This window comes from Osmerus mordax, chromosome 5, assembly GCF_038355195.1.
Source record: "Osmerus mordax isolate fOsmMor3 chromosome 5, fOsmMor3.pri, whole genome shotgun sequence".
NCBI lineage: Eukaryota > Metazoa > Chordata > Actinopteri > Osmeriformes > Osmeridae > Osmerus > Osmerus mordax.
In genome coordinates, this window is record NC_090054.1 from 17,667,675 (window position 1) to 17,680,805 (window position 13,131).

At 45.0% G+C, this 13,131-nt stretch overlaps 2 protein-coding genes across 3 annotated transcripts; both read left to right on the forward strand.

The window, feature by feature from the left end:
- The first annotated feature begins 1,341 nt into the window (after positions 1-1,341).
- Positions 1,342-5,422, forward strand: slc16a12a (solute carrier family 16 member 12a). The gene is made up of 6 exons (XM_067236888.1): positions 1,342-1,487; positions 2,402-2,505; positions 2,979-3,122; positions 3,540-4,524; positions 4,647-4,906; positions 5,135-5,422. The coding sequence occupies exons 1-6, from the start codon at positions 1,342-1,344 to the stop codon at positions 5,368-5,370; spliced, it is 1,875 nt and encodes a 624-aa protein (XP_067092989.1). The 3' UTR covers positions 5,371-5,422.
- A 759-nt stretch (positions 5,423-6,181) lies between these two features.
- Positions 6,182-12,274, forward strand: nphp1 (nephronophthisis 1). 2 transcript variants are annotated; one of them, XM_067236035.1, is made up of 20 exons: positions 6,182-6,247; positions 6,644-6,708; positions 6,827-6,887; positions 7,051-7,187; positions 7,436-7,616; positions 7,759-7,860; positions 8,036-8,133; positions 8,321-8,369; positions 8,474-8,558; positions 8,899-8,993; positions 9,104-9,232; positions 9,402-9,476; positions 9,677-9,787; positions 10,187-10,269; positions 10,616-10,692; positions 10,927-11,026; positions 11,117-11,229; positions 11,410-11,483; positions 11,755-11,799; positions 11,921-12,274. In XM_067236035.1, exons 1-20 carry the CDS (start codon positions 6,182-6,184, stop codon positions 12,170-12,172), a joined length of 1,998 nt encoding a protein of 665 aa, XP_067092136.1. In that variant the 3' UTR covers positions 12,173-12,274. The 2 variants fall into 2 exon arrangements, with proteins under 2 accessions (XP_067092136.1, XP_067092137.1); XM_067236036.1 differs by having other exon boundaries at positions 8,324-8,369.
- Positions 12,275-13,131: the final 857 nt, after the last annotated feature.

The following is a 13,131-nucleotide window of genomic DNA, read 5'->3' on the forward strand; positions in this document are numbered from 1 at the left end:
TCGGACATCAACATTATTCGACTGGTTGAGGGGATATGGATCAAGGCTCAATTTGGTCCAGTGGTGCTGCTACATGTAGGCCTAGAATTAAAAGAATAATCATAACTATAGATGCGGTCGATGACCATAGCTTTTGATGTTGGTAGCCTATTAGACTTTTTTTTTCTTTTCTATTTTTACTTTTTCGTCAGGGTTTTTTGAGTTTTTACAACGGAAAATTTACGGTAAACGAACTACTTATGGACAGTTAATTATAGGGAATAGAACGTCCACACACACACGCACATTATACAGCACTATCCCCTTTCAGATCTAAGGACTGCACTGTATCCTCCTTGTTGATATTTAGGAGTTGATGCTGTGGATATTGGAGCTGTTTGAATCATCGATGTTTCTTATCTTTGGAAAAGGCAACTTGTCCCTGACAACTTCTACTGGCATTGGATTATGCTTTTAAGACCAACTGAACTAAAACGCTGGTGTGAAGTGCACATAAAATCTTTGCGTGGCTGGGGAGAGGGATTGGAGATTTCCATCCAGCAATGTTGATGTTGTTTTTTTTTTACCATCTTTGCAAACAGGCTATTTCGGAAAGGGGAAACTTGACTTAGTAAACAACAGGGAGTTTTTCAACTACAAGGTTGAATGTGTCTTAGCAGATGATTGGCTGTCCCCTAGTGATATGGAAAAGAGCTCTTTGACTGGAGAATCTAGGCTTTGTTTGGCGTTGCACGTTGTGTGTCACTGCAAGGTTCTGCCACAACAAGCAGCCTTTTCTTCCCAAAGCTATCATCTCAGATGGCCTGATGGGTCAGCCTTTTGTTTTGACCAGGCACCCGCAAGTCATTGTTCCTTTTGACAACCAGAGATGCTGATTAAGTTCTATCTAGAGAAGTTATAATGTGTTGAATTATTTACCTATTTCTTCCATACACTGTTTCACTTGATGTGTGCCTACTGTCAGTCGCTTTACACCAGTGGGCAGATCACACAGTAGCAAAAATATGTTATTTGGTAAGACTAATGTATCACTGTCTCACCTCCACTAACTAGCCCCTACAATGTGAGAAGCGGGAAACAGAATCGATGGAGACATTGAAAACATGTATGACCCTTCTGTGACTCTGTGATCTGTTTTTGTATTTACAGTGTCACGTAGTGAGCGGGCCTCCCCTACCTGCTGTGCCGGACAAGGTGGGGGGGACAGAGAGGAAGGACCAGGAAGAGAAATAGGAAGAGAGAAACCCTGGCTTGTTGCAGAGCAACCGGGCATTCAGCACTTCCTGTGAGGAGACGTCGGCAGAGGGCAGGTGTTGCAGAAGCAGCACCGACAGAGGGGGCATGGCGGGCACAGGGGGGAAAATAGAGATGCAGCAGCAGGGTAAGATAGCTAGCGAGGCGGCGGCGACCCCTCCTGATGGAGGTTGGGGCTGGATGATTGTAGCTGGTTGCTTCCTCACCACCATCTGCACCCGTGCTGTCACTAGGTGAGTGTGTGGGAGTAGTGTGTGTGAATGCAGTTCTATAAAGTTCCATCTATAGAAGTGATTCAATATGTTTTTGTGAACTGGACAAGGCCTTAACAGGAAGGTGATGAGTGACTGGATGAGATTGTGTACATTTGGTCAGCTCAGGTTACCAAGGCATGCTTGAGGATTAAGTCAACTATCCAGACACACCACAGTTAAACAAGTTATGTCGCCTATTTTGTTTTTCATCTTTTAAATACCACTTGCCATGCCTAGTTCATGAGGGTGTTACACATAGTTTCATATCATCCTCTGAGAAAATATGATACTGGGTAGTGCATGAGGCACCAAGATGCTCCAGTTTACTGTTCACCCAAGCAAAGCAAAAACATCCAAACCAAATGAACACATTTATTTCCTCATTGTCTTTACTAGCAAGTCAGTAGGATTCCATCCAGCCTGGCTTGGCTTCACTCAGTGTTCTTTGGGTAGGTTGGGAAGATTTTCACCAAACTCAGCATTTTACTTTTCCTCTCTGTATTATATTGCTAAACACAGAGTATTAAAATTCCTCTCTTCACTTGGGCTTTGGTCACACGCCATAAGCCGTCATGGTGTTAAATGGAACCCTATGAAAGCCTTCAGTTATGTAATGGCCAGATCCTTGGCCAGCATGAGTCATTGTGCCAGTTCAGGTTATTGGGAACAGCCAAGCTGGACTACAGAGAGTCCAAGATTTCTCTTTCTGGTACTGATGTTACTGACCAGCCAATAAAGAGTCCCTACTGTCCAAACAGCTCGTCCGGTATACAAAATAGACTCTTCAACTCATATTTATGTCTCAGAGTATTTGTACAGTGTAGTAAACCAAGCAAGGCTAGAGAGGGGCTGTTTAGTCTAAAACGGGTCTCCTTTCCTCCCTCTGTGTGTAGATGTGTGTCCATTTTCTTTGTAGAGTTCCAGCTTCACTTTGGGAAGGATTACTCTGGCACGGCCTGGACCCACTCTCTGGTGGACTGCACTACCATGCTATGTGGTAAGACCCATTGCCTCACATGCCCCTCAAACCAATAAAAGTACAGGGTCATTTAGACAGTTTTGATATCCTGCCCTCAAACTAAAGTTTCGAATTTGGTTACACCAACACAGGTCTGTGTCCTCAAGTCTAGAAAAAAATTATAGAAATGTAAACAGATGGCTCAACAGCTGCAGCTTCATTGAGTCTGACCTTTGACCCCCCTTATCACAAAAACAAGATATTGGTTTAACTGATGTATATTTGTTCGATGAAAGTGCATGTTCAGTAACAACGATTGTGCAACTCTGTCGATTGCATATTAACACTTGAGAGTTAGTACAGAACCAAAAAACAGAACTCAAACAAAGATGTGATTGATAAGATACATGTAACTTCAAGTTACAGGTGTCTGAACTATATGTCCAGTAATAAGCTGCCACTAGTTGGTTAAATAAATGTGGATGTATGTGTGTGCGTTTATGTGTGTGCAGCACCACTGGGTAGCTTCATTGGGAACCGTCTGTCCTGCAGAGTGACTGTGGTCCTAGGGGGCCTACTCTCCTCAGCCGGCCTGATACTTAGCTCCTTTGCCAATAGCCTGGAGTACCTCTACCTCACCCTGGGAGTCCTCACAGGTAAGTCTTTTAGAACAGGCATCAAGCAGGTCACTGCTACATCACCCTGGGAGTCCTCACATAAAGACCCTTACCCCTAACACAGGCGATCAGCAGATAATCTAACATTCATAATGTAGGGCCTTCACCCTTACATAAGAGTAGTACTTAAATTGAGTACAACTGAGTAGTTTGCTGGTTTACATTGACATTTAGTCATTTAGCAGACGCTCTTATCCAGGGTGACTTACAGTAAGTACATGCACATTCCCCAGAGACAAGTAGGGTGAAGTGCCTTGCCCAAGGACACAACGTAATTTTGCACAGCCGGGAATCGAACTGGAAACCTTCTGACCAGTAGCCCGATTCCCTAACCGCTCAGCCATCTGACATCTTGCATTCTTTTTTTCTCTATCTTTTGCTCTCCGTCTCTCCCAGGTCTGGGGTTTGCCCTCAGCTACACTCCAGCGGTGGCCATGGTAGGCTCATACTTCAATGAAAGGAAGGCCCTTGCCTACGGCATAGCCATGTCAGGAAGCGGCATCGGTACCTTTATACTGGCACCCGCTGTCCAGCTGCTAATTGAGTACTACTCATGGAGAGGTGCTCTGCTCATCCTGGGGGGGTTCGTCTCCAACCTGTGTGTTTGTGGGGCGCTGATGAGGCCCTTGGAGCCCTCAGCAGGGGTCTGGAGAACACAAGAGCCTAGGGAACTAGAGAATGGGTACAAAGTGACACCAGCGGTGAACAGCAAGCTGCCTGAGGAACAGATAGCTGAGAGGAAAATAGCTGGGCACGCAAAGGATTGTAATAGAGACATGATGCTTGAAAACGGTAAACTGGTGCAGATGAAGCTAACTGAGACGTTGCTAGCCAACCCCAAACTAGCAGAGGCTAGGCTGACAGATGTGAAGCTTATGGAGGACTTGGTTGTGAGCAGTTCGATTGCTGAGAAAATACTAGCAGAGATCCAGCTGACTGACTCTAATAAAGTAAATGGAAAATTGGAGGACATGAAATTAGTAGAGAGCTTGGTCATGGACACCAAGCTAACAGATGCCATGCTGGCAGACGTCCAACTACTGGATTGGACTATTCTTGTGGACACCAAACTGCAAACAGACATGAAGCTAGTGGATGATAAGCTAGTAAACCCACCTCGGCTGCTTGTCGGGCCAAGCATAGGAGACTGCCTCTGTATAAAGTCCATGGAGGAGTTTGGCTTCCTGTTGATTTCTGACTTCCTTCTTCTCTCTGTATCCTTCCTATTCCTGGCGTATGGGTGCAGTGTTCCCTTTGTTTACCTTGTGCCCTATGCCATCAGTGTTGGTGTTGACCACCAGCAGGCTGCATTCCTCATGTCTATTTTGGGGATCGTTGGCATCGTGGGAAACATCACGTTCGGCTGGCTCACAGACAGGAAGTAAATCTTTTGTGGACAGGAAACCTACAAATATTTGACATGTTTAAGTAACTGTTTTTATCATTTACTTTTGATGAATCTCTTCCCATTTTCTAATCACTTTCTTCCTTCCTCTTGTGAAGGTGTTTGAAGAAGTACCGTACAGTGAGTTACATGGTGGCGGTGGGTATGGAGGGCCTGTGCTGTCTCTTCCTACCTCTGCTTCATTCCTTCGCCCTCTTAGTGCCTTTCTCTATGCTCTATGGTTACTTTGATGGGGCTTACGTGGCCCTCATCCCCGTGGTAACCTCTGACGTGGTAGGGTCAACCTACCTAACCTCTGCCCTGGGAGTGGTCTATTTCCTCCATGCTATCCCCTACTTGATTAGCCCACCAATAGGAGGTGAGTGTTGGGGTGTGGTCTATCATGTGATCTGTTTTTCGTTATGGTCATCATATTCTTTATAACACCATTGCACTGGTGCTTCATACTCTATTCTTTTCAGCATAGTGAGTTTAGTAACATGTAATTAAGACACCCAAAGTGTTTTTAGCTGTCTGTTGTTGATGTGACACAGCTAGACATCTTCACCCCCACCACCACCACTCCTCTCTCTTTTCTTCATTTCAGGCTGGCTGGTTGATACGACAGGAGACTACACTGCAGCGTTCCTCCTAAGTGGTTTCTCTCTCATGTTGAGTCCTATTATCCTTGGAACCGTTATGCTGATTCGTCGATGCTGGAAGACCCAGTCCTACTCCACTAGTGATATAGACTCCCAGTTTGCCTACTTGAAGAACAGCCAAATGGAGCTGTACAAAGTCAAATGTGATGAACCAAAGTTGCCATTGGCCGTATTTCCTTGAGAATGTAGAGATATTTTTAATTTAACATATTTTTAAATGAATGTAAAATACCAAAGTGCAAAAGTACCAACAATATTAAGTTTTAGTTGGTTTTAACAAAGTCAACACCTGAAAAATGTCTTCATTATAATGCAAGACAACTGTTTATTTCTTATTTTTCAAAAAAAAAATTGGGGGGGGGGGGGGGGGGAGAACCAATCTCGAACACCAGCATTGTATTTAGCTACAACACCTGTAAGGAAGGATACCTGCAGCTGATAACTAGCTACATTCAGACGTCTAATTTACCACCAAAGTTTTCACTAAGAAGATTTTTACAGATAACTTTTTTTTTTACCAAGTAGGCCTACATTTAATGGAATTAGTTAATTAAGTTTTGTGAAATTAGATGAGTAGATTACATTAACTGTGTATCTATTTCAAAAAGGAGACTTACTGAACTATGAAGTGTACAAAAATAACTTCAGGGACTCAAAGAACATGAATGCTTTCTATTCAAATATCCTATCTTGACCAATGACTGTGGATGGTTTTAGATTTGCGTTAATATTACTTTACGATTATGAAGAATGTTTAGACTTCTCTTCTTTAGTCTAATGTTTAATTGTTTTGTTAAAAAGTCTCTGTTATTGGTACGTAAAAAAATAAAATTGAGACTCGTGTATTTCTGTGCACTAAAGAAACCCTTTATTTTGAAAAATGGAGGAAGCGGTGCTTAGCGACCAGAAAGGCGTCAGTTTCCATAGTGGACTGAATTCAGTTTGTTCAGCAAGCTAGCTCTAGCTAACTACAAAATAAATAGCCAACAGAAATGGCTCCTAAAAGAAAAGGACCTTTGCAAACTGTGCAAAGAGAGGCGGACGAAATCAAAAGACAGGTTTGTAGCTAGCTAACTAGGCTAATATATAAAAATTGCTGTGTGTCAAGTGGTTACTTCATGTACAGTATGTTCGCTTAATAGGCTAGCACCACAGTACTACTAACAGTACTGTAGCTTAGCACGCTGAGATGGTTCAGCTTTTGATATTGACTAGCCAGCATGCTTGCTTGATTGTGTAAACCATCGTTTACATAGTGCTAGGCCTACGATATGCCATGAGGAACCTCAGTTAAAAAAACAACCTCATGTTCATGACTGTTGAAGCCACCAGATATCTTTGATGAGGCTTTGCAAGTCACGTATGATTGCGTTTCAAGTAGACTGCCATGTTCACGACGTTTCCATGATTTTGCTGTTTCAAGTCATGGTGGCTTCTTCTTCACTGTTCACAAGGTTGACAGTCTGGTGAAGCATGTGCGGCAGGGGAATGGACAAGAGAGTACGCAGGCACCTCAGAGGTAGCTACTAACACAACCCAAATGTCTTCTACCACAACAAACTAATACGTATCCACTCATCAATGCATGGTAATTGTACGGAACTGTTTAACTCAAATTAATATACTACACTATGCAGGTGCAAACAGTTACAAAGTACCTTGGAGGAGACTATGAAGACACTAAATAAATTAACTAAAGTGAGTGTTACGCAACCTTGGGATCTCTTTGATTATTCAGTGAAGCTTCTCTCCCACAAACTATTTGCAGTTGGCATACTTAAAACTCCATGCGTTTTCTTTCATGTGTTGGCTCTTGCATTCTTTGTGTTTATGTACCTGCTGCCTGACCTCCTGTCTCCAGGCTGATGAGCCAGCCCCAGTCGGGAACTATGACCAGAGGAAACAGGAGGAGGAGAGGCGTCTGCTGGGCTTAGCTGAGCAGCTGAAGGCCCTATCCCTGGAAGTCTCTCCAGCTCTGAGACTAGGCCTAGAAGCCGGGTGAGAGGCAGAGGTTCCCAACAGAGGATGGCTTCAGGCCACACAAGTATTTTGATGCATGTGACTGCCATAGAACAACTAGTTTAAGGTTTGTCTATCAGATTTATAGGGATACTGAGAGGTTTGACCCCAAGTTTTTGTCTCCTTGTGTCTACGGTTGCCGGAGAAGCATTAACGACTCAAACTTGCTGCTGTGTTCCATTGTAGTTTTTTCACTTGTATCTCTCATGCAAAAATTTGGACAACAGTGTGGCTGGTCCTTCCAAAGCCGATGATGACGATAGTGAGGAAGAGGAGGAGAGCGAGGAAGATGATGATGATGATGAGGATGACTATGAGTCTGAGGAAGACATTCCAGAGCCAGGAGATGATATCTACATCTCCATTAGTGCTTTGAAGGGTCAGCAGGAAGGAGACCTTACCATTACAGTGAGCTTCTTGATCAAAGAAAATGTCTTTCACGCAGTAGTGTCAGGTCTTTTTTTCTGGACAATATTTCCCTTTGCAGTGTAAACGTATTGATCTGTGTCTGAGAAACCAGCTCTAAAAGGTTTGTGTTCTGTGGTTTCAGGAGGGAGAGATCCTAAAGGTCCTAAAGAAGAATGAGAATGGATGGTGGTTAGCTCAAAACTCCCAGTCCAAACAGGGACTGGTTCCCAAGACCTACTTACAGGTACAGTACAGAACTAGAAAGAAGTGCAAAGTTAAGAACCATCCCATATTCATCATGTAGTTGAGTATGAAGTATTTTACACTTCCTGGACTTACTTTAGCCAAAGAGAACCAATGCATGACTTATGACTTTTAGTTTTCCTTTATAATGAAAACATTTTGTTATACCTTTGTAGAAGTACTCTGATGTGGATGATGAGGACGCCGAAGAGGACTCAGAGGATGAAGAGGATGAAGAGGATGAAGAGCTGAGTGAAGCCAAAGGAAATCGGAGGTGTGGTTTCATTTTCGACCCCTAGGGGTCAGTGTTCACAAAGCTATTGTTCCTCCGCTGTACTTTTTACTTCTAGTGAAATCAGTTTGTCAAACGGTTTTCGTCTTTCTAAACTAAGAAACACACATCTTCATTAGATATTGTTGAATATTTCTCCCACTGTCACTAATACTTTATTATCCAACAGCAGTGATCCCCAATCTAACTGGACCACAGTGAGAAAGGCCGTCACTCAGGTAAATATACTGCCCTCCCATACAGGAACTCTGTGAACTGGCAGTTGATAATTGTCTATTTTAAATGTCCATCTGTTCTAACTGTGTGGTTGTGTGATCCACAGATTGACACCACTGATGTGCTGTCAGCCATGGGAGCTATCCCTGCAGGGTTCAGACCATCCACTCTCTCTAAACTACTAGATGAAAGTGAGTGGATGTTGCTGATGAGGGAAGCTTGTGTCGCAGTGCAGATCATTGCGTCCCTCCTCACCAAATAACCACATCCAGTTATGAAGCTACCTACCTACACACGCACAAACACAATCCTACCCACACTTACTGTACCCTCATTTTACATCAAAAGGAAGACTACAAAGCGAAAGTTCAAAAGTCCCATGATGTATGAATGTCACACACGTATAACCAAAAAGATTGTTATTCCATGTTCTTCATAAGCATCTTTAATGGAACTGATATCGTGTAAGGTGTCATTTGCTTTGTAATATGGCTACATCTGGCATTTTTGTCTGCTCTTTATTTCACACAGGTATTGCATACAGAGCAGGTCACTACATCCAACCTGAGCTCAGCCAATCCAAACTGTCTTTTAAAGACCTCTTCCTGGATCCGGACACAGGAAAGGTCAGCTACGAGGGATGGGTTTGACTTCACGTGACATAAGAAGTTTGCATATAGTATCCAGCTTTATAATTACATGATATTTCATTGTACTTTACTCTGCCATACTGTAGGTGCGTGCCAGGGAGGTGAGGGCATCTGTGTGCGTGACCTTGTGGAGCTGCAAGATGATCCCGACCCCAGGGGTCGGCGTTAACGTCTTGAGTCGTCACGTACGCTTCTGCGTCTTCAGCGGGGTCCAGGTCAGGACCACGCCCGGGTCAAAGGACCTTAGAAGAATGTCTAGAAAACCCTGAGCTTGAAGTTTAGAGGCTGGCTCAAGACAGGAGTGTCTGTGTGTATAATTTGCTCTGTTGTCCCCTCCTCAGGCTGACCTCTGTGTGTGTGTGTGTGTGTATGTCCCTCCGGCAGGTGCTGAGTAACATCCACACTGTCAGGGCAACGTACAACTCCAAACACCCCAAGACCTGGAGCTTCTCCCCAAAGGTACCACCAAACACTCAAGACTGTCACACACACACACTTACATTTCTACACCTCTCCATCCTACTGTGTATACTTCTATATAGACTCTCATGTTGGTATGCACCTACAAATACTTATACACCTACAAATACTTCCATGCTTATAGACGTGGGGATGTCTACCGCGGAAGTAGGTCAGTCATCGCCTGTTTGCTCTGCCAGATGACAGGGCCTTTGGCCAGCCTCCTGGATGGGGAATGTTTCCTGCGCTGCAACTCTGACTCTGCTGATCTGGGCATCCTGTTCGAGCTGGGGGTCACCTTCATACGCAACGTGAGCAACCCCAGCAGTTATGTGGGGCTAAGCTGTCCGCCTGCAGCATTTAAATTTTTCATTTTAGTCATTTAGCAGATGCTCTTATCCAGAGCGACTTACAGTAAGTACAGGGACATTCCCGCCGAAGCAAGTAGGGTGAAGTGCCTTGCCCAAGGACACAACGTCATTTGGCACGGCTGGAAATCGAACTGGCAACCTTCAGATTACTAGCCCGACTCCCTCACCACTCAGCCATCTGACTCCCATTTACGTTTCATGATTTAGCAGACTAGTTTGTTTTTCTTTCCCAAAGCCATGTACAAATGGTCAGCTTATTTATTTTTGGAAATGACAGTGCAGCATGGTCTCAGCGATAGCATGTTTGACCTGGGTGATTCCTGGTGGTTGTCTGTTTAGTCTACAGGGGAGAGAGGAAACCTTAGCTGTGGCTGGGCCTTCTTGAAGCTGTTTGATGCCAGCGGAGCCCTTATTCCCCCCAGGTAATACACCCCCCATGAGGGATCCACCTGTAGGCCTCTACCCCTGTCTCCCTCCTCCACTCCAAGGTGCACCACTGACCCAGGGCCCCAAGAGCGTCTGCTAAAAATGACTAAATGTATATGTGTTTCTGTGTGTGCGTGTGCGTGTGCGTGTGCGTGTGTGTGTGTGTGTGTGTGTGTGTGTGTGTGTGTGTGTGTGTGTGTGTGTGTGTGTGTGTGTGTGTGTGTGTGTGTGTGTGTGTGTGTGTGTGTGTGTGTGTGTGTGTGTGTGTGTGTGTGTGTGTGTGTGTGTGTGTGTGTGTGTGTGTGTGTGTGTGTGTGTGTGTGTGTGTGTGTGTGTGTGTAGGACCTATGAGCTGACAGTAAACGGAGGGACCCCTTATGAGAGGGATGTAGCGGTGGATCCGTCTGTACCGCTGGAAGGTAAATAACAGACAGAGCTTCACACCCTCTCTGCCAGGATCTTAACCAAGTTGGGTTCAGCCCAGTGGTTAGACCACTTGACTCAACACCCACCCACCCACTGCATGTTGCCTTGGATAGAAGCGTCTCCTCAATGAATACGTTATTATCATGAACCACCTCTTTACCTCTTCTGGATAAACCATCTGGTCAGGGTGTTGAATTATAACCCTCCGATCTCCCCACCTCCTCCAGCCAGGGGAGGTCTACTCCAGCAGATGCTGCAGGCCAGGAAACATCCCAAACTCACTGTCAAACTAAAGTCACCAAAGGGTCGCACCAGGGCTCAACTGAGGTCAGTGTGTGTGTGTGTGTGTGTGTTGTTGTGGTGGTGGTACAGTACCAGCAGTAGGACTGACCCCTGTGTGTCTGCGGTCTCTGTCAGTGTTCTTCCTGACACCCTGGTGGGGTGTCTGAGCGGGGTACACCTGCTGGCCCTGCACAGACAACTGCTAGCTGAAACTCTGCTGATGGACCGGGCTAGTATGCAGAACGCAGGTACGACACACGCGCTCACACTTACATACCGGGTAGTGTCATTCCTGGTGTGTGTTCCAGATTCTTTTGTGTTTCCTAGAAAGTTAGGCTGCGAAGGTGTGTTGCATGGAAGGAATGCTGATTGTGTGCAGTTGTTTTTTTCCCCCATTGTCTCTCTCTGTCCCACACACACAACCTCAGATGTAATCTGCAGTCCGCTGCTGGCTACCTTCTCTGAGGTCGTAGACCAGCCCGACCTGCTGGACGCACTCAGGGTGAGTGTGTTCCTGCAATGTCAACACACGGCTTAAGAGAAACCAACTCCCATTACGAGTTATTCGGCTTAGAATATCTTGACCCCTCCCAGATCTTTCCTGGCAAGCTCATGATTCCAGGCGCCAAACCGTAATACTTCCTTGAAAGTGTTTGCTCTGTGTTCAGACAAATACCTGCAGCTCTTATGAATCAAACTGGACATGGATCATTTAGAATGTATTGTCAGTATGTTGTTAGTGTCAGCTAATCATCTTGTGTTTGTGTGTCTAGACCTCGTGGCTGGACGCTGAGCGTGATATGACCAGAGCCGACAAGGTGACAGCCTTCTATGAAATGAACCCAGGATTCAACTCTGCATTCAAATACGCTTTGTGCTTAAACATATTGTAAGGCTAGCAATATCCTAAAGGTTGCATTTGTGTGCGTGTGTGTCCAGAGAGACCTGCAGAAGTTGAAGAGGGCGTTTGTGAAGGTGTACATGGACACGGTGTACCACCTCCTCTGCTCGGCCGGACTGCCTGACCCTCGCTGGGGGGACGACCAGGTGGAGGAGCAGCGGGCGCGCGTCATCTACGCCTGCCTGCATCTCTACCAAGGCCCCAACCAGTCTACCTCTGACGGACGCTCAGGTCCCCAGGCCTTCGACATCTCTCAGCTGAGCTACAACCTCTTACACATGGCCCGCTAGCCGCCCATGATTATACCGTGTCCAAATATTTATTGTCGATTGTCTTTCACTGTTTAATTTTTTCACCCTTTTGGCAAAAAAGCACCTTATTAAATAATTGGTTGATCGCCGTCTGTCTTTTGTTTCATACATACGCTCAAAGAAAAGAAACTATACACTTCATGTAGGCGTCAAAATAATCGTGATTAGGAAATGGTCTCTTGGGACCTTGTTCAGCAGATGTGAAACGTTGTCATTGTGTAATTCTGGAATTGATGCCATAGCAACACACTTTGAGGGTTGGGTGTATGTGTGTGTGTGCGAGAGAAAACATTATAGAGCCCTGCCTTTAAACGTAACCAGTGATTGCACCATTAAAGAAAACTTTCCATAACCCTGACATGGGGTTTGGCAGCATTTTACATGTTCATTTCACTGCTTAAAGAGTGAAGTTGAAGGTACTTCTACATTCCATGTATGTGTAGGCCAATGTTTGGCTGCACTTATGAGTTCAGTATCTCCTCCCAAAAGTTCAACAAGAACAAAAAAAGCCACAGAGTGCTTCTCGATCTTTGTGTTGGATCAGGTTCACTGGGTAGCGAGGCAGTGCAAAGGTTAATGATTACAAGGCTGGTTTGACAGCTATACTTAGATGGTTAGGTTCAGAGGTTCAGAACAGGAGGACCTGACAGAGCAGAAAGAAGGCTGGTCCTTTAGATGGAGGGAGGAGTGGCATATCTGAGTATTTGTTCACTTCATGAAGAGTGAGATCCTCACTGAGATTTACAAAGAACTAGATGTACCACCTATCATTTCATCTTTAACCTGATATCCCCCCAACCCTAATCTCGGATGGCAAAACATCCAGATGGATTCCTAACCTGGAAATGCCGCAACACAGCTACAGTGTCTTTCTTATTCATGGGACGCAAAGGACACGACATTCACAATCCTAACGCACACAGACACATCATTTACCG

Coding starts and splice junctions, on each gene's coding strand:
- slc16a12a (XM_067236888.1), top strand. CDS start 1,342: ATGGCGGGCACAGGGGGGAAAATAGAGATGCAGCAGCAGGGTAAGATA. Junction 2,506..2,978: donor CTGCACTACCATGCTATGTG/GTAAGACCCATT, acceptor ATGTGTGTGCAG/CACCACTGGGTAGCTTCATT. Junction 4,525..4,646: donor GGCTGGCTCACAGACAGGAA/GTAAATCTTTTG, acceptor CCTCTTGTGAAG/GTGTTTGAAGAAGTACCGTA.
- nphp1 (XM_067236035.1), top strand. CDS start 6,182: ATGGCTCCTAAAAGAAAAGGACCTTTGCAAACTGTGCAAAGAGAGGCG. Junction 6,248..6,643: donor CGGACGAAATCAAAAGACAG/GTTTGTAGCTAG, acceptor ACTGTTCACAAG/GTTGACAGTCTGGTGAAGCA. Junction 7,188..7,435: donor AGACTAGGCCTAGAAGCCGG/GTGAGAGGCAGA, acceptor TTTGGACAACAG/TGTGGCTGGTCCTTCCAAAG.